The sequence below is a fragment of the Erythrolamprus reginae genome, chromosome 2 (assembly GCF_031021105.1).
Source record: "Erythrolamprus reginae isolate rEryReg1 chromosome 2, rEryReg1.hap1, whole genome shotgun sequence".
NCBI lineage: Eukaryota > Metazoa > Chordata > Lepidosauria > Squamata > Dipsadidae > Erythrolamprus > Erythrolamprus reginae.
The window spans coordinates 107,181,704-107,202,619 of record NC_091951.1 but is presented as its reverse complement, the minus strand read 5'-3'; the positions used below and the strand labels follow the sequence as shown (position 1 = coordinate 107,202,619).

General features: G+C 41.8%; 1 protein-coding gene across 4 annotated transcripts in view; it reads left to right on the top strand.

The window, feature by feature from the left end:
* The window catches only part of G3BP1 (G3BP stress granule assembly factor 1), a 40,880-nt gene extending 20,802 nt beyond the window's left edge, over window positions 1–20,078 (top strand). Inside the window, exons 3-12 of one of the 4 annotated variants that reach the window (XM_070739033.1) lie at window positions 1,152–1,233; window positions 2,195–2,368; window positions 12,177–12,267; window positions 12,908–13,001; window positions 13,850–14,054; window positions 15,792–15,893; window positions 17,324–17,435; window positions 17,840–17,965; window positions 18,089–18,198; window positions 19,026–20,078. In XM_070739033.1, coding sequence (XP_070595134.1) covers window positions 1,152–1,233; window positions 2,195–2,368; window positions 12,177–12,267; window positions 12,908–13,001; window positions 13,850–14,054; window positions 15,792–15,893; window positions 17,324–17,435; window positions 17,840–17,965; window positions 18,089–18,198; window positions 19,026–19,232 — 1,303 coding nt within the window. In that variant the 3' untranslated portion in view covers window positions 19,233–20,078. Of the gene's footprint in view, window positions 1–1,151; window positions 1,234–2,194; window positions 2,369–12,176; window positions 12,268–12,907; window positions 13,002–13,846; window positions 14,055–15,791; window positions 15,894–17,323; window positions 17,436–17,839; window positions 17,966–18,067; window positions 18,199–19,025 lie in introns of all 4 variants that reach the window. The other 3 variants (XM_070739031.1, XM_070739032.1, XM_070739034.1) reach the window with 3 other exon arrangements.
* The last annotated feature ends 838 nt before the right edge of the window (window positions 20,079–20,916 follow it).

The following is a 20,916-nucleotide window of genomic DNA, read 5'->3' as shown; positions in this document are numbered from 1 at the left end:
CTCCCTATTTTTTTAAAAATGAGAAAAATGTACAGTAATACTGCTCTCAATTGATGATGGAAAATCAGTTAATTAAAATTAGAATCTGTTACCTGGTTTTTTTCTCCCCACTCCTTTAAATAAACGTTGAGGCATGCAGCCAACATATTAACAGGACAAACAAAGCAAACACCAGTATAACGTTTATTTCAATTAGGGACTTTCTCAGTCTAAAGATTTCCCTTCCCTTCCTATGAAATATATATGAATATATTTATTTATTTTAAATTCATCACCTTGTGGGTACTATCCCCCCATTGATTTCAGCAAGATTAAAGTACAGATTTTGGTTCAAAATTCTACTTTATTGCCTTGGCGGAAGCCAAGGGAAAATAAACAAGGTTGTTTTGTGCTGATGCTTTTGTTTAGACTGGAAGTAGCTTGTATTTAAAAGGGAATGGTGGGTTCTAGTGCTTCTTAATTACATGAATGCGTTATAACATACAGCATAAGATACAAGAGGGTGCAAATAATGCATAACTAAAAAACAGGAAACAAAACCAAAGCTAATCAATTGCATTATTTCCAACTACAATTTCTACAGACTGCCAGTATTTTCTAGTAGCTTTGCTAGAGTACTACTGAAAGAGTAGTAGATCCTTGGAACAAACTTCCAGCAGACGTGGTAGATAAATCCACAGTAACTGAATTTAAACATGCCTGGGATAAACATATATCCATCCTAAGATAAAATACAGAAAATAATATAAGGGCAGACTAGATGGACCATGAGGTCTTTTTCTGCCGTCAGACTTCTATGTTTCTATGTTCATGGAATTTGTAAGTTACTGTATTTTAAATTGTATAAATAGAATCCAGACAAGTTTTTTGCACAAGAGCTGGAAGTTTTAGGTACTAAACAACTTAAATGAGAGCAATTAATTGAACATATTTAGAAGAGATATGTGAGGTTGATGGCTGAAAACACATGGGAGGTGAAAGATTGAACTTTATCAATTTCCATTGCAGAAATTGGTTTGATAAATTGTTGTTTATCCATAGATCAAAATTAAACAATAGTCTATATCTCTTGCTTAATGCCAATATATAAAATGCACCTGGTAGATTGAAATTGTATGTAAATACAGTGTTTATAAATTGTTGCCCCACAGATTTTATGGAAAGAATTCTTCATATGTTCATGGTGGCTTGGATTCCAATGGAAAACCAGCAGATGCCGTTCACGGACAATCTGTAAGCATTTGTAAAGTCATTATGTAAGATGTTTTTAAAAAATAGTTCTAAGTTGATTTTTAGATTTGGATATGGTAACCAGGACTTCCTGTTTGACTGTTCCAACCAATAACAAAATGATATTCTAAACTATTCTACATTCTTAGGCTTTAAACATCAGTATAGTCTCTGAATGTCTTTTGGTTTTTGCTATGTAATTTTAATTAGATACTGTATACTTGGACTTGGTTAACTTTACCTTGTAGAAAATGAATTGAATATAGTGGCACAAATATGTAATTTAAATAGGAAAGCTTAATCAAATTATATATTTTTTAAAAACATTGATTTGATTAACAAAGGAATAAATTTGGTTTCTTCCTTAAAAAAAATACTATGCTCATACTTGAACCTAAACTCCATAAAATCATCTGTTCAGTTTAGTTTAGTCCATATATGGAACACAATATGACAGAAGTAGTTGGGAGGGGATAATAGCAGGAAAAAAGCAAAACTTAGAGTCTTCCTTGAAAGCTATGTAATTCTAGCCAGTGATTGAAAGAAGGAGAGAGAAGCAGTGAAGATGCTGAAAACTTATTTCTTAGTTCAGAGATCCTCACACTAAAGAATAGGCATCCAGGTTAGGCACGAGTAATGACGCCTGAAGTAGAGGAGACAGCAGAAGATGGGAAAATGTGTAGGATAAGACAAGAGTGGAGGCGATCTAGGTTTTTTTGGTTTAGTGCTATCTGAGATTCCTGTTGAGTTTATTTCATGTGAAACCTGGAAATGATATCAAAATGTACTGCCTTTTTTTACTGGGCTTTTGTCAATCTAAATGGATCATCAGAACTTCCAGAACTCAATGATTTGTTTTGGATTTGGATCCTGTTATGTACAAATCCCTACTTTCATTTCTGAGAATCTTAAAAAAAAAATATTATCCCATTGTATTTTTCCTTTGCTCCATTTTATTCTATAGGATATCCACAAGAAGGTGTTGTCACTGAATTTTAAGGATTGCCGCACAAAGATCCGCCACGTGGATGCTCATGCCACTATTAACGATGGTGTTGTTGTACAAGTCATGGGGGAGCTGTCTAATAACACTCAGCCAATGCGGAGATTCATGCAGACTTTTGTCCTTGCTCCTGAGGTATGTAGCCAGGGAAACATATCTATATTTTTTTATTTTAGATTTTGCTGCGTGGTTGTAAGACTTCTCTCTTTTTTTGGCCATAAAAACCTCTCTAACAAGTTGTAGATAAGAAATCTCACAACCTGGCTTCTACCAACTAAACTAAAAGACTAAAGGGCTTCATTTGCAAGGTGAAAAAGAGGAGAGAAGTAGGGAATGAAGAAATTGAAGGCATGAAAGGAAAAAGAGAAGGGAATTAATTAAATCTAGTTTATTCCAGTGGTCACTATATGAATTCATACTTCTCTATCCTTGAAAAATCTTACTTGCATTTTTCATCTGTATATCAATTCACATATTGCCCTTTTAATTTTTATATTTTTTATTTTTATTTTGTCAAGTACATATTGGTAGTATACATAGATATAACACTGTTTATATACATTAGATGGGTACTAATAAGAGGGAAACATTAGGACAGGCACAATAGGCACCTATGCAAGCCCCTTACTGACCTCTTAGGAATTGGGTGAGGTCAACACTGGATAGTCTAAGGATAAAGTTTTTTGGGTTTGATAATGAAAGAGTCAGGTAGTGAGATCCAGGCATTAATTACTCGGTTGCTGGAGTCGTATTTTCTACAGTCAAGTTTGGAGCGGTTTACTTTGAGTTTATATCTGTTGTGTGCTCGTGCATTGTTGTGGTTGAAACTGAAGTAGACGTTGACAGGAATGATGTTGTAGCAGATGATTTTATGAGCTATGGTTAAGTCGTGTCAAAAGCAACATAGTTCTAAGCTTTCTAAGCCTAGGATTTCAAGTCTGGATGTGTAAGATATTCTGAGTAGAGGAGTGGAGGGTAAAATATTTCTGGACACTTTCTAAAATATTTATGTCCCAAATGCGGTGTGGGTTCTAGACAGATGAGATGTATTCAAGGATTGATCTGGCAAAAGTTATGTATGCTCTTTAGTAGTGTGATATTACTGGAGAAGAAGCTATGTTAGATTGTTAACAACTCTTGAAGCCTTTTGGGCGATGTTGTTGCAGTGGGATTTGGTGCTTAAGTCATTTGATGTGAGTATTTCAAAGTTTTTTACAGAGTGAAGGTCATCTGCAAGTTCTTGTCTATTCAACTTGTATTTGGTGTTTATGATTCTTTTTGCCAATGTGTAAGACAGAGCATTTGTTGGTTGAGATTTGGAGTTGCCAGATGTTTGACTACAGTGATCTCTCGGTTAGCGCGGGGGTTACGTTCCAAGACCTCCCGCGCTAACCGATTTCCGCGTTATATTGGATGCGGAAGTAAAACCACCATCTGCGCATGTGCGCCATTTTTTTCATGGCCGCACATGCGCAGATGGTGGAGTTTGCGTGTGGGCGGCGGGGAAGACCAAGGGAAGATTCCTTCAGCCGCCCAACAGCTGATCTGCTCCGCAGCGCGGAAGCAGCGAGGAGCCGAAGATGGGGTAAAGGCAAAGGGGAAACCCCATCTTCGGCTCCTCGCTGCTGCCGCGCTGCGGAGCGGATCAGGTGTTGGGCGGCTGAAGGAACCTTCCCTTGGTCTTCCCGCTTGCCGCTTGCCAGTCCACACACGCCCCCCTGGATGAGCCGGCCACAGGGGCGAGGGGTGGGGATGAAGGGGCAGGACTTCCCGGGCGGAAGGCATGCTCGACTCTGCCGCTCCAGCCGCTTTCGGCCGAGCCTCCCCGGCCAAGCAGCCAGGGAAGTCGAGCCAGGCGTGGCGGCGGCAGCGCTGCTTCTCCGGTCGCCCGGTCCTCTCCTGCCTCCTGCGCCGATGTTCCCCGCTGCGACGGAAGGCAGTCGCTTGGCTAGGGAGGCTCGGCCGAAAGCGGCTGGAGAGGCAGAGCCGAGCACGCCTTCCGCCCGGGAAGTCCTGCCCCTTCATCCCCACCCCTCGCCCCTGTGGTCGGCGGGGATGAAAGGGCAGGACTCCCTGGGTGGAAGGCGTGCTCGGCTCTGCCGCTCCAGCCGCTTTCGGCCGAGCCTCCCTAGCCAAGCGACTGCCTTCCGTCGCAGCGGGGAACATCGGCGCAGGAGGCAGGAGAGGACCGGGCGACCGGAGAAGCAGCGCTGCCGCCGCCACGCCTGGCTCGACTTCCCTGGCTGCTTGGCCGGGGAGGCTCGGCCGAAAGCGGCTGGAGCGGCAGAGCCGAGCACGCCTTCCACCCAGCGATTGTTCCGCTGCCGCCAGCATGGCCTGGCTGGCAGCGGAAGATGTAACGGAGCCCACGGGGGATTCGCCTTCCTCCCACCCGCAGCCGAGACTGATTGTGGGCTCCTTCGCAACCTCGGAGAGCTTCCGGGGCATGAAAGCTCACGAAAACCAGGAAGCTCTCCGAGGTTGCGAAGGAGCCCACGATCAGTCGGCTGCCGGCGGGAGGAAAGCGAATGCCACGGGGCTGGGCTCGGCTCCCCCCTCGGCTCCCCCCCTTACCAGCCCCGCCGCGGAAGGCTCCATTCTGTTCCCTGCCGGCCCGATTGAGCGGCCGGCGGTCTCCATTCAGGGAACAGAATAAAAAAAAATTTATTTTTTAATATTTTATTTTTTTTTAAATAATATTTTAATATTTTATTTTTTAAATAATATTTTTTGAAAAACCGCGTTGCAGCGTTTCGCGCTAATCGAGAACGCACAAGTCGAGGGACCACTGTATTCTGACACAAAGTCAAGGTCTTTTTGGAGGATAGCAGTGTAATCGGTGGTGTTGAATATTGTTATTTATACAGTGATCTCTCGATTATCGCGGGGGTTACGTTCCAAGACCTCCCGCGATAATCGATTTTCCGCAGTATAGTGGTGCGGAAGTAAAAACACCATCTGCGCATGCGCGCCCTTTTTTCCATGGCCGCACACGCGCAGATGGTGGAGCCGGGGAGCGATGAAAGTGCGGAAGCCGACAAAGATTGCTTTGAATGTCGGCTGCCCCCGCCCCCCCCCCCAGCGCGTCCGGCGCCCTCGCCGCTACCGCCCGCCGGCCGCTCGCCCTCCTTCCCCGCCCGCCGGCCGCTGCGCCCTCCTTCCCCGCCGCCCACGCAAAGGGGAAGCCCCGATCTTCGGCTCCTCGCTGCTGCTGCGCTGCCGAGCAGATCAGCTGCTGGGCGGCCGAAGAAACCTTCCCTGGGTCTTCCCCGCTGCCCACGCAAAGGGGAAACCCCGATCTTCAGCTCCTCGCTGCTGCCCGCCCGCCCGCCCGCTGCTCGCCCGCCGCCCGCCGCTCGAGAGCAAGAGGGGGAGAGATAGAGAAAGAGAGAGAAGGAAAGAAAGAGATGAGAGAGGGAGGAAGAGAGTGTGAGAAAGGAAGAAGCAAAATAGAGAAAGAGAGAGAGAAAGAAAGATGAGAAAGGAAGGAAGAGAGTGACGTCATCGGGTGGGAAAAACCGCGGTATAGCAAAAAAACCGTGGAGTATTTTTTAATTAATATTTTTTGAAAAACCGTGGTATAGCGTTTCGCAATAATCGAGACCGCGAAAATCGAGGGATCACTGTATATCTAATATCTCTTTCAGAGTACAGTGATCCCTCGATTTTCGCGATCTCGTTCTTCGCGAAACGCTATATCACGATTTTCCCACCCGGCGATGACGTCACTCTCTTCCTTCCTTTCTCATCTTTCTTTCTCTCTTTCTCTATCTTGCTTCTTCCTCTCTCACACTCTCTTCCTCCCTCTCTCATCTCTTTCTTTCCTTCTCTCTCTTTCTCTATCTCTCCCCCTCTTGCTGGCGGGCGGCGGGCGGGCGGGCGAGCGGGGGCATCAGCGAGGAAGACCCAGGGAAGGTTCCTTCGGCCACCCAGCAGCTGATCTGCTCGGTAGCGCAGCAGCAGCGAGGAGCCGAATCGGGGTTTCCCCTTTGCGTGGGCGGCGGGGAAACCCCGATCTTCGTCTGCTTGCTGCTGCTGCGCTACCGAGCAGATCAGCTGCTGGGCGGACGCAGCAGCAGCGAGCAGACGAAGATCGGGGTTTCCCCGCCGCCCACGCAAAGGGGAAACCCCGATCTTTGTCTGCTCGCTGCTGCTGCGCTACCGAGCAGATCAGCTGCTGGGCGGCGGAAGGAACCTTCCCTGGGTCTTCCCCGCCGCCCACGCAAACTCCATCTGCGCATGCGCGGCCATGAAAAAAAGGGCGCGCATGCGCAGATGGTGTTTTTACTTCCGCAACCCTACATCGCGAAAAATCGATTATCGCGAGGGGTCTTGGAACGGAACCCTCGCGATAATCGAGGGATCACTGTATTTTATCAATTCATTGAATTCTAATGTTCTTAATCTTCTCTTTTTATTCATATATTCTTTATAGATGTGTTTTGCACTTGATACCCATTTCAGTGTGTCTTCCCCACCCCAGTCATTTCTTGAAACAACAGCACATACTATTGCTGGTATATGCAGGTCTTAAAATTTTTGATTTCCCACCTTTAAGAAACGTTCTCAAGATATTTAAATTTGTCTGTTTTTTTACTTCTGACATAAATATATAACTTGTTACTCTTTTTATTCAGAAACACATGAAACAAAGGTGCATCATATACCCTTATTTCAGTCTTCTCATTGGGGGTTGTTTGGTTGCAATTTGCAGCTGGAGACAAAGTGGGAATGTAATTGTTCAGCCAGTTCCTTTTGCCATATTTTAGATCGGAATCACTGTACTTTTAACCTGCAGACTCTGTTGGAATTACTTGTTCACTATTCTGATACTCCTTCTCCATCCTTGCTGCACTCTTTACATGCAGTTCCACATATATGACTCATCCATCTTGTATATTAAGTCCCTCAAATACTAGGTGTATCTCCTTAGAGAATTGAAGGGCATATAACTTTCTAATACCAACATTGGAAATTTATCTACTGTCAGGAAAAATTTCCTTTACTTTTAAATTACCTTTAAAGTTCCACTACCTGGAAGCTGGTGATCTTAGTGGCGGCATTCTTTGCATGGTCAGGTATAGGTGAACTACTTGCACTTATATAAAGTTGCTCAGTTACTTCATGAACAAAGGATACCCATATTTAACATTTTTCTAGTTAATGTCATCTAACTAGACCACTTCACCCCATCCCACACCCCCATTATGCACTGTTATTTCTTGCAGGAATTTTTGTAATGCATTTTCAATCATCCACAGGGTTTTTCACTTTATTCGATAAAACATCCTTTTTGTATTTCCCATTGTTAGAAACTTCCTACACTTCTTTACCACTCTGTAATATAATTAGTTTTGGTCTTTCAAATAGCTTTCACACATCTTTTTTCCTTTAGTCTACTTCAATTCTGTTGGAAGATAAATCTGTCATCTAATTTTTTTTAATGTAACACTCATGTTAACTCTTGTCCTGCTTCTTTCACTTTGTTTCTTTAATGTCATTTTCTTCTATGTTCAAGTATCACAAGATTATTCCTGACACACTACAAAATATGTCCCACATTTCCATAGCTTTTCTGTTTTTCACACTAATTATCTCAGTATTTTATCATAAAAAGCGAACTAGGCTTTTAGATTCAAATTCCTTTACATACCATGTGAATGCACAAATAGACTTCTGTTTAAACTATGTGTGCATAGCAAAGAGTTTATTACTATTTACCAAGGAAAAGCAATATTGTCACTAATTTAGGAATTCCTATTTTCATAGGCATCAAGAACAATTACTTTGACACCAATTCATGCTTCCTAATGTATATCTAAGCCTATTCATTTATTATGAAATCTATGTATTTGTATACACACATCTAATCTCAGCTCTGCTTCACAAGGTTACACCACCTTCATTTTGATCTTTTCCCTTGCTTTCTTAGTTTTTCACATTGTTTCTTTATTTCTAAGTACCTTTTTATTTTTTACTTTTTTTAATGTGGAATCTTTCTTAAGGCTCTGCTTGTTGACAGATGACCCACAAATGTTAACCATTCCCATTATGAATCTTCCCCAACACTTTTTTGGAAGAGAAGAAGAGAATAGATTAAGTTACTAATCATAATTGTATCTATGCCACATATAGCTTTCCATACTACCAGTTATTTTGGGCACATTTTGTCCATATGTCAGAAAAAAAAGTACTCACACCTTTCTAGATAACATTTAGGGACTGAATTGTAAGCGACATACAGTTGCTTATATTTATCAATCAAATATGCTCTGACCCACTCAAGATGTTTCTCTCTTGGTGCTGTCCTATAAATGCTGAAGGGTAATACTCAGAAGTTTGTTCTTGAGATTTTATCCTTAATTTCTTATCATGTGTAAGTAATCTGTTTCTGTTAAATCAGACCAAGTCCAGCTACAGACGTTCGTACACAAAAATGTATTATCTAGCTGACATGTGAGGAATATTTTAAATGACTACTGGTAATGTAACACTAAAATGTGGCTAAAATCAGTCTTCCTATCTAGCAAGGCAAGCATATCACTATTATCAAAAGAGATAAAAAACATGTTCACCATAATAAAGATAAGACTTTAGTTTGTAATTTTTTTCTGGCATGTAATTTTTTTCCCTGTGATGCTTGTCCAGATTTCCATGTTAGATTAGTATTTAATTGCATTTACATCCTGGTTTTCTCCCACAACCTAAGTTCTCTGGGAGTTTCTTTTTCAAGGACATACCACAGCAGAGAAGATAACTGTACATAATGCTTTATTATAGTACACACTTTCTCCACCAATAGGCTGTTTCCCTGGGTTAACTCCGCCCTTCTACACTTTACAAGGTGATGTAGCCATATAAATAAGTCTATGTTGCTTAGTCCTTACAACAGGTAAAGTGAAAACAAGCCACAATATCTTATGCAAACAGTTTGGATAGATACATACATTATATGTGCAACTATCTTTTGAAGAGAATCTCAAAATACCAACAGAACACCAATCACTAATAGCAATAGCACTTAGACTTATATAATGCTTCATAGTGCTTTTACAGCTCTGTCTAAGCGGTGTACAGGGTCAGAATATTTCCCCCAACAGTCTGGCTCCTCATTTTACTCACCTTTGAAGCGTGGAAGGCTTTCAATCTTGAGCTGGTGAGATTTGAACTGCCAAACTACAACTAGCAGTCAGCTGAAGTCTGCAGTGCTGCATGCTAACCACTGCACCACCTAAGCTCCCTAATGCTTAAACATTCCAACAATGTCTATTCAGATTATGCATTTAAAATACATAAAATGTTATATGTTTCAACATTTTCCCCAGTTTAATGTATATGTTGCAGCAATATATTTCAAATAGGTAATGATTTTGAGCTTTATTTTGTTGTCATAACAATTCTTGGAAAAGTATTTTGTCAGTGTTCATTATTAAAATGATTTCCCTCCATGAATAGTGTCTAAATGATTTTTAAAAAGCAGATGTGAATAGCAAATAGGCATCATCCCCTTTTAGTAAAAGCAAGAGAACAACTGCCAATCTAGTTCTCTTTTGGACCTCGTATTAATGATTTCTCTAAGCAGAATGATTACTCCACTTTCTGAGGGAGTTAGAAATTTTAATTTTTAGATGTTTACTATTTGTAATCACTGTTTCCTGTAAGCTGCGTGTGCACGCCCCAAAATAACCCCCGCGCGCCCTTTTCCAAGGGCGCGCAAGGAGCCGGGCATTGGAATTGGGGGCGGGGAGCGATGAAAGTGCGGAGGCAACGGGCGCACTCCCCATCTCCCTGCCAGCCTGCGGGGGGGCGGGGACGGGGAGGCGCCAGCAGTAGACATGGGTGGAAGGAAAGGAAGCCGCAGCTGCCCCCGCCTCCCCACGGTGCCTCTGGCACCCTCACACCCCTGGCCACTCACCACTGCCCCCCGCCCACCCGATCCGCCCCCTCTCCAGCGTTCTCAGTCTCCCGCCTTGGGGCACGACTTCTGTGGTGGTGGCGGCTGCGGCTTCTCCTCATCCGCGCTCCCAGCCAGGCGGCTGCGAGAGGGTTTTCTCCATGCTCTTTAGGAATGCCCGCCCCTCTCGCAGCCCCTTCGCTTGGAGCGCTTTTGTCCCGAGCTTTTAGCAAGGGGACTGCAGTAGAGGCAGGGCAGGCATTCCCAAAGCGCTCGGAGAAAGCGCTCTTGCAGCCCCCTTGCTGAGAGAGAGAGAGCAACAGACAGAGCAAGATGGAAAGGGAGAGAGAAAGTAAGTGAGAGAGAGAGATAGCAAGAGAGAGAGCAAGAGAGAAAGAAAGCAAGAGAGAGAGAAAGAGTGAGAGAAAGAAAGCAATAGAGAGAGAAAAAGAAAACAAGAGAGAAAGAGTGAGAGAAAGAGAGAGAGCAACAGACAGAGCGAGATAGAAAGAGAGGGAGAGAGAAAGTGGGAAAAAGAGCAAGAGGGGAGAGAGAAAGAGAGAAATGACTCTTGATTTAAAGCATATGGTAAAAAGCACCCAAATAATAACAGAGAAAAAAATACCCAGCTTCGTGTGTGTGTGTGTGTGTGTGTGTGTGTGTGTGTGTGTGTGTGTGTATGAACTCTTGAACCATTTCCAATATCCCTCACCTGTTATTGGAAATGGTTCAAGAGTTCACACACACACACACAAAGGGGGAGGAGACAGGGATGGAAAAAGAGGAGAAGATAGTAACAGTAATAGATTTTGGTTTTGTTTTATTATTAATTTCTTTTAATAAAAAAGAACGGAATTTTTTTCTTATTTGTTTTGTTTGTTTGTTTGTTTGTTTGTTTGTTTGTTTATTATACACACACACACACACACACACACACACACACACACACACACACACATACTTCTATGCCGCCCAGTCCCAAAGGGACTGCCCTCAGACACTATACTTTTCCGCCCACACCAAAAAAAAATTAGAGGGAACATTGTAATACCATGATGAATAGTTGAAATAATGTAAAAGAAAATAGTAACTCCTCTGGTATCAGTTATATCAAGGATGCCCAGGAAAGCGGGGGTGTTCAAAAGATATGTTCATGGCTTTTCTTACTGTCTAATAGAGAAGTATATAAAATACCAGCTAATATATCATAATATTGAATTGAAAGAATATAAGGTTTTATAGGCATTAAATTGTAAGAAAACAGGCATTTCTTATCTTCATGACAGGTAGATTCGGAATATCTGATCTTTAAAATAGGATTTCCATGTCATTCTTCATAGGCAAAGTTCAGAAATCATTGTTTTATTTAGCTTAATGCTATTGAACTATTATACTAAATAGTAGAATATCTTATCACTAAAATTAAGAAAATCCACTCTTGTCTTTTAATCACTGAGGTTGCATTTTGCTTAAAGGGATTCAGAGAGTTCAGGAATTAAGTTAGCAGTGCAAGCCTTGTCTTGCATTTTCTGAATAGCACATACAGTTAAAACTGTTTTGGACTGACATTCCAGTACAGGTAGTCCTTGACTTATAAGTACAATTGAGTCCAATGTTTCTGTTGTTAAGTGAGACATTTGTTAAGTGAGTTTTGCCCCACTTTACAACCTTTCATGTTACTGTTGTTAAATGAATCACTGTAGTTGATAAGTTGGCTAAGTGAATCTGGCTTCCCCATAGACTTTCCTCATTAGAAGATTACAAAAAGTGATCACATGACCTTGGGACACAGTAATAGTCATAAGAATGAACTAGTTGCCAAGCATCTAAATTTTGATCTCGTGATCTTTGGGATGCTGCAAAGGTTCGTAACTCTGAAAAATGGTCATAGGTCATGTTTTTCAGTGCTGTTGTAACTTTGAATGGTCACTACACAAACTGTTCTAAATCTAGGATTACCTGAAAATGATTTTGGGATGACAGAATGAAACCAAATATATATGGTAAGCAAACGACTTAATTTTATTTTTCATGTTTTATTCTCTACAGGGATCAGTTGCAAACAAGTTTTATGTCCATAATGACATATTTCGCTACCAGGATGAAGTTTTTGGTGACTTGAATGCTGAACCTCCAGAGGGTAACCTCCATAATCTTAATTCTGTCGGGGGGGTTTGTTAATAGCTCTAAATAGTTGAAATGCCCAAAACAAGACTTGACTACATAAATTAAAGATGACTTTGAATAATAAAACAGACAGGATCTCTTTCAGTCTGAATGATTTGGTGAATTTGTCCATGCTGTTTACATGGTAGCATTATACAAGTGCTCCCTGTTAATCTGGTGATTTTACTTTTTAGTTTAGTTTACAGTCCCAGATCCCTTGATAGCCCCATAAATGTGACTCTGCTTAGGCACTGCTGCAGTGCCTGTTGATATTCCCAAAGAAGAAGCAGAACTAAATTTGCAATCACAATGAAAATCAGTGAAAAGATATGAGCCAGAAAAAGGATAATGCTACCCAGAACTTGTGAGATCTAATTCTAGAATCTTGAAAATCTGTACTTTATCAGGATTTTGCTGTGGATGGAAACCAGAGTAACCCCAAAATAACGTGGCATCTGGCTAGTTATCATTTAAAAATGTGTATATACAAAAGTGTCCGTATCTAAAATGTACATACAGTATATTTAGTAAGTCATGAAAGATTGAATGAACATTATGAGCTGTCCTTTTACTTTGTACAAAGTAGGACACAATTTTTTTTCTTCCCTTACCAGAATCCGAGGAAGAGGCAGAAGAGCCTGAGGAAAGGCAACAGACTCCAGAGGCAGTTGCTGATGATTCAGCAGCTTACTATGAACAATCTGTCAGGTGAGTCAACCCAGCACTCCAGTTACCCTGTCTTTTCTTGCTCTAGCTGAAATAAAAGTGCAGGAAAATCCACCAGTCTTATCTCACTTTTATTTAAAAGTTGCGTTTCAGCTCTGCTGATAGATAACAGAAAGTCCATTGTTAATTCTAGAGTCAAATTTTCACCATTCAGTAGTAATTGGCAATCTTGTTTTAGAATATGTAAACACCTATCAGTTCTTTTCATTTTTCAAAATATTTACTTACTTACTTACTTACTTACTTACTTACTTACTTACTTACTTACTTACTTACTTACTTACTTACTTACTTACTTACTGTATTTATATGCTACTCACTCCAAATGGACTCTGAGTGGCTAACAATAGGGATAAATACAATAAGAAAAACAGTTAAAATCTAATACTAAAAGTCAGTACTGTAATAGCAGTAATAGCATAAAAACATACATACTTACAATCCGCCTAATACCTGGCCTGCGGCGAAAGCCAGGTCTTAATGGCTTTCTGTTGGGTTGAAATAATGCAGATCTCTGGAGGCAGTTGGTTCCAAAGGGTCGGAGCCATCACAGAGAAGAAAGCCATATTTTCCAAATGTAGTACAAGGAAAGAGATTGAATTTTTTTTTAATTTTTTTAAATGATGGAGCTATTACTGATTTAATCCAAGAAAACATTTTGCATGCCAGTATAGAATTGAATTAAATTATGGTATATTGGAAATTTTGTAAATCATTGAACATTTTATAAATATCCCACAGTGTAGGCAGGGTTTAGAAACAGTGAAAATTCTGTTATAGAACTGTGTAGACAAATTGCTGACTATAATGAAAAGATCTTTCATCAGCAGCAATGATTTGGAGGAACAGCTAGAAGAACCGGTTGTAGAACCAGAACCGGAACCAGAAGCTGAACCTGAACAAGAGCCTGAAGTAGAAGTTCAAGAAGAAAAGGTTGAACTAGTGATAGAAGAAGCAGCTCCTGAGGAAGCTATTGAAAAGAGTCCTTCTCCTGTTCCTGCAGATCCAACACCTGTTGTGCAAGAAGACTCTAGAGTAATAAAAAAAAATTCTTTATGTTCTTCCATCAATGTGTTACAGTGGTCCCTCGAGTTTCGCGTAGATGGTGGAGTTTCCCCGCCGGGCAGAGGCTTCCCTGGGTCTTCCCCCTCTTGCCCCGGTAAGGCGCGAGCAATGGCGTGGGCGGGTGGGCGGCACACGCGCGGGGAAACCCCAGGGCCGCTTCTCAGCTGAGAAGCGGCCCCAGCAACAGCGCGGGGGGCGGGCGGCACGCGCGCGCGGGGGGAAACCCCAGGGCTGCTTCTCAGCTGAGAAGCGGCCCCAGCAACAGCGCGGGGGGGCGGGCGGCACATGCGCGCGCGGGGAAACCCCAGGGCCGCTTCTCAGCTGAGAAGCGGCCCCAGCAACAGCGCGGGGGGGCGGGCGGCACGCGCGCGCGCGGGGAAACCCCAGGGCCGCTTCTCAGCTGAGAAGCGGCCCCAGCAACAGCGCGGGGGGCGGGCGGCACGCGCGCGGGCGGGGAAACCCCAGGGCCGCTTCTCAGCTGAGAAGCGGCCCCAGCAACAGCGCGGGGGGCGGCACGCGCGCGCGCGGGGAAACCCCAGGGCCGCTTCTCAGCTGAGAAGCGGCCCCAGCAACAGCGCGGGGGGCGGGCGGCACGCGCGCGCGCGCGGGGAAACCCCAGGGCCGCTTCTCAGCTGAGAAGCGGCCCCAGCAACAGCGCGGGGGGGGGCGGGCGGCACGCGCGCGGACAAGCAGCAGCAGCGAGGCGGCGGGGAAACCCAATCTTCGGCTCCTCGCTGCTGCGGTGGAAATAAAAACACCATCTGCGCATGCGCAGATGGTGTTTTTACTTCCGCACCACTACTTCGCGACAAATCGATCATCGCGAGGGGTCCTGGAACGGAACCCTCGCGATGATCGAGGGACCACTGTATTTTTATTTGTTTTAATGTTCATTTGCAATAGGATCCCGCAACTTTTTCTGGCTTTTAGTTCCCTAAAGTGACACCACTACGTTAATTACTATTAAATATATATTTTAATGTTACTGTGTCACCCAGTCTAATAATACCTTAAAATAGAGTGTGAATTTAAAGGACTACAAAATCCTCACATTTTTCTTATTTAGTTATAAGATGTTTCACTTATTGACAAAGAGCTTATTAACAAAATGACAATATCTCCATAGACATTCAGAAGCAAATATACTTTATTTCTGGCAACCAATTAGGTGTTGAAGAAATTTGAAACAGCTACCTGCAATCCATTACTGTCACCAACAGTGTGATAATGAGCTTTAAATTCTATTTGCAGATAAGAGATTATGGTTATGTAACACAGATAACTGCAACATATCATGCCTTTGTTAAATTTAGTAATTCCACTGATGGAAAGTACCATTGGGAAGGAATTCAGATGTAACCATCAGTATTTGCATCTAAATGTAGTATAAGAACCAAATGTCTCTAAATCTTCCTATTTATGGTTTAGCTATGCAGTAACAAAGCATTTAAAGTCAATTTTAGTAGGCAAAATTAATAATCTTTGTTCTTGTTAATTGCCAGTACTTGGAACCAATTGTTTTTAAATTTTATTCTTAACTGCTGAGATAATTTGAATTTTGACAGATATTAAATAACAAGTATATACTGGTTATGTAAATAAACGAGATTGCACCAGTGGAATTGAAAAATGGTAGAAGCTGAGTGGGGCAGCCTTGAAGGTCATAGGTATTTTGCACAGTATAGTTAATAAAACTATTTTTTTCAGACATCTTCATGGGCATCTGTGACAAGTAAGAATTTACCACCCAGTGGAGCAGTTCCAGTATCAGGCATACCACCCCATGTTGTCAAATTGCCTACATCACAGGTATGAACCACCCACAAAATTCATGCAAGAGTAATCAAGTTTAATGTAATCTGTAGATGCCATGAATTTACAATTAATTCAAAGTTTTAGTACTAGTTGATTATTGTTTATAGAATGTTCAACATAGGTGGCAAATGGCACTCTCCTTCCTTAAGCCAGCAAACTGCTGAAGCTGCGCGGTGTGTTCATGAATGCTGAAAACCACTGAAAATAGGCTGTATATTAAAAATATGAAGTTTCGGCAGTACAGTGGTACCTCAAGATATGAACCCCTCGTCTTACGAACAACTCGTGATACGAACCCGGGGTTCAGAAAAATTTTGCCTCTTCTTACGAACTTTGTTCGAGTTACGAACCGGCGTTCGGAGACTGCTGGGAAGCCTCGCGGCTGTTTTAAAAGGTGACAGCCGGGCGGCGGGGCTTCCCAGAAGCCTCTCGAACGCCGGTTCGTAACTCGAAAAAAGTTCGTAAGAAGAGGCAAAAATTTTCTGAACCCCGGGTTCGGTTCGGGAGGTTGCTGGGAAGCCCCCCAGCCCGGCTGTCACCTTTTAAAACAGCCGCGCCGCTTCCCAGCTGTCTCCCGAAGCCGAACGCGGAAGTTCGGCTTTGGCGTTCGGCTTCAGGAGACAGCTGGGAAGCGGCGCGGCTGTTTTAAAAGGTCGCAGCCGGCCTGGGGGGCTTCCCAGCACCCCCCCGAACACCGTCTGCGACCTTTTAAAACAGCTGCGCCGCTTCCCAGCTGTCTCCTGAAGCCGAACGCCAAAGCCGAACTTCCGCGTTCGGCTTCAGGAGACAGCTGGGAAGTGGCGCGGCTGTTTTAAAAGGTCGCAGCCGGCCTGGGGGGCTTGCCAGCGCCCCCCCGAACCCGGGTTTGGGGGGGTGCTGGGAAGCCCCCCAGGCCGGCTGTCACCTTTTAAAACAGCCGCGCGGCTTCCCAGCAGTCGCCGAAAGCCGGTTTTTTGCGGGGGGTTTTTTGGTTGCACGGATTAATTGACTTTACATTGTTTCCTATGGGAAACAATGTTTCGTCTTACGAACCTTTCGTCTTACGAACCTCCTCCTTGCACCAATTAAGTTCGTATCATGAGGTATTACTGTACATTGGCTTAAGTAAGGAGGAGAGTACCATATGCCATTTTTAGTCATAGACAACTTGCACAAGTTACCTGTAGGTCTTGCCTGTACTTGAAACACAGTATTAAAAGAAAAGGAAGTAGCAATGAATTTCCATCCATTTTATTGGTTCTCCCAATAACTACAGGCTTCAATGGCAAGTGTGTAAAATTGAAAGAAAGGGCTTACTTTTCTCTATTCTATCTTTTAAGATTGTTTTCCATCTTTTCCACTGGTTCCTAATGGTTGCAGTCAGAATTTTTTTTAATTTTGCTTGTATTCTATATGCTCTCATTTTGTGCTGATATATTTTGCAGCCCCGTCCTGAATCTAAGCCTGAATCCCAAACTCCACCACAGAGACCTCAGCGGGACCAGAGGGTGAGAGAGCAACGGACAAATGTCCCACTACAAAGAGGCCCTAGAACAAGTATGGAAACTAAATTCTGTATTTGGTATATAGAATTGTACAGTGGTGATACTGTGATTTTTAAAAGGGATATCGGTATTGAAATAAAATGATTAAAACATCCCGCTTCTTGTGCTTAGGTTAAAAAATGCAAAAATATTTCTTAGAGTTGGAAAGAATATGAGACCAAATTAATTCTATGGAGACACTTTATTCTACTTTGAAGGCTTTGGTAAGATGGCACTTGCATGTTAACAATGAAGCATCTTAAATAGGAATAATTGGATCAATAGCTGCAACCTGTTTGTAATTTCATTTCTCTAATTAATGACTTCAGTTTTTACTATAAACAAAGATTAAGATAGATGCTGTTTCATTTCCTTTAATATAATATTCTTACACCACAATTATCTTATTTATTTAAGTACGGGAAGGAGAACAGGGTGAAATGGAAACCAGACGGATTGTGAGGTACCCAGATAGTCACCAGCTCTTTGTTGGGAACCTTCCTCATGACGTTGATAAGTCAGAACTAAAAGACTTCTTTCAAAGTAAGCTGTGAACATTGCTTTTCTATTGGTTGGAGCTTGCTATTGATGGCGGTTTAAAAGTACACGCTTATTTTGACAGAACAGTCTAATGTATGATCAAAGAACTTGCAAACTCTCTTGCAGGCTATGGAAATGTTGTAGAACTGCGTATCAACAGTGGAGGGAAACTGCCTAACTTTGGATTTGTGGTATTTGATGATCCAGAACCAGTTCAGAAGATCCTTGGCAATAGGGTACATTAAATTCAAATTAATAAACTCTTAAGTATATGGCCATGTTGAAATTTGCTAAATATCCTTTTGAAATAAAATAGAAAATATTTAATATTAAAAACAAAACCTAACATGTTTTTCTGTTGGCAAATGATTGCTAAAATGGAATTAACAAGAGTTACTACTGTAGTTACTATTGTAGCTATTGTAGTTAGATTATTACTTCATTAATTTGTAGTTGTCATTTAAAATAATTATTAAATAAATGTCAATTTCATACTCTAGTTATTCTGAAGGAATGTATAAGAAATAGGATACTTTGGTATTTTTGAAACCATAATAGTAACTGTGAGGATAATTCACCAGTTTAATGAATAATTGTGGATAGCTGGATTGCTTGGACCCCATATACAAAATTGTTCTCTTGGATTTTCAGGAAGCCTGAAGGACAGAATAGGAAATATAGTAGCCCTTCTCTCCTCAACTGCACTCTATTGAAATGGGACCAATCTGATGGGCAGGGGAGCATCCAGTGTTCTTATGGCTTTGCACAGGCGCTTCATGAGTAATTCCAACTTGTTAAAAGAATACATGGCCTATGGAGTAGTTTCAATTCATAGAAACAACATATACCTATTTTGAAACAGGTGGTAGGATCCACAGCATTATCTTTTAGCTTTTTGAAAGATTAAATAAATTAGGTTGCAATACGATGCTCCCCAGAAAGAGATTATGACAAATCTAGTGAGTCTTGCTTTTTAGTAGTCTTGGATTGAACTTCTGTTGTTGACTGTTCTGATTGGCTTTTTTTTTGGTCCCTTGACTTTTCCCCCTCTTTTCTCTTGCAGCCAATCATGTTCAGAGGAGAAGTGCGCTTGAATGTAGAAGAGAAAAAAACACGAGCAGCCAGGGAGGGTGATCGTCGAGACAACAGACCCCGTGGGCCTGGTGGCACCCGTGGGGGGCTGGGAGGTGGGATTCGAGGCCCTCCACGTGGAGGAATGTCTCAGAAACCAGGATTTGGCACTGGAAGGGGCATCGGGCAACGCCAGTGATTAACGGATGATGAGAGGAGACAAACCCTTCTTCCTGCAGATTTGTGAATTTCAGCCTTGGGTATCTTGGAATGTGGTCCTACCCTGTTATAGACTGCTACGTTTGATACAATTTTGGCTCATTTTGTTTGTGTTTGGTTTTGTGATTTTTCTTCCTAGTCCTTGTCCCAGATTCCAGCTTTGTGGAACAATATTTCAGGAAAAGATGGATTTTAGAAAGAATTACCAAATCCTTGCTCGCTCGCTGCAGACATATGGACTGGATATATATATTTTTTTGGTACCAGTGATTTTTCCTAATGGAAGTGTGGCGCTTTTCTTCTTTTCCCTTACTGACATGAGGTGCGCTTTAGTCAGTGGAATGATCCTTTTTATCTGCATGTGTTCTGGAGCCTATAGGAAAATCTAGCACCTGACAAACATTTCAAGGGCAGGGAAATCCGTATACCCCTTGGGAGGTGGGGGTCATAGGACCTCTTCGTTCCCAGTCTGGAGATGTTGCTGTTTGGAAATCGACGTTACCCTTTTTTTTTTGTGGCGTTGTAAAAGTGGAATAAAGGGTATTCATAGAATATTTTCTTTTGGTACATGATCACGAAAAGGAATTCTCACCATTGTTTTACCACTTACAAGGATTGTGGGATAGGTTTTAAATGTCTAAAACTTGACTCTTTAAAACACTCTTCCTGAACTTGTAAATTTTTTTTATTGAAATAGGGACTTTTTCATGTTTAGTTTGTATTTGTATTAAAACCGAAACAAAATTGTTGTGCCTTCTATTTATCTCTCATTCCAGTCTTGGCAAATTGTTAAAAAAAATAAAAAAGTATAGATTTGCTTTATTCAGTTTTGGAGTATCTTGGAATCTTTCACGAGATTTTTGTCCCTTTCTCATTGTCACATATTTTTATAGTTGCAATTTTGTTTTTAATAGCATTATATATTTGTGTAATGCTTTTGAGGAGTTTCAGAGGCCCAGCTATGTATTGACACTGTCATTAACTGAAGTGAGTGCCTTCCACAATGACATGACTGTGGAAAATTAAATCATCAATCTTTATAATATGCACATGTTCAATTTACAAAGTATGTTCCTATGTGTTCAGACTTAGTTTGGCTTTAAAATAAGCCAAGCTAATAAGGGGAAAACGCTAAAGTCCAATTTCTGATACCAATTTTTCACTGTGATTATATTCATGGCATTGGTAAGCCATGAAACATCGGTATTTTTTGAATGTATGTAAAAGAAAATAAAATAACATTGCCTGCAGGCAAATAGGAAAATAACATTGCGGCTGTGGGGAGTGCCTGATAGTCTTCTCATTATATATTAAGACCATCACACTGTGCATGGCCTCTAGAAAACCAACTGCAGTATCTATTTAAAAGCAATATGGCGGATATAACCATATTAATTTTGAATACAGTTGAATATTGTTCATGGGCCACCATACTAGAGAATTTTAAAATTGCAATTTTTATCAAGATGGTGATACTTGTTGACATGCTGCAGCTGAATTCAGTTGTTTTTGGTATTCTGTGGTTGATAAAGGGAACAAATTACCTTTGATAGTTTTAAATTTAGATTTGTAATTTGAGGCTTTGGGGAACTACGATTTAAAAGTATCAGATTGGTTTATTAGCTATCATGAATCATGCTACAGTATTTTGCTCTGGACTGAAA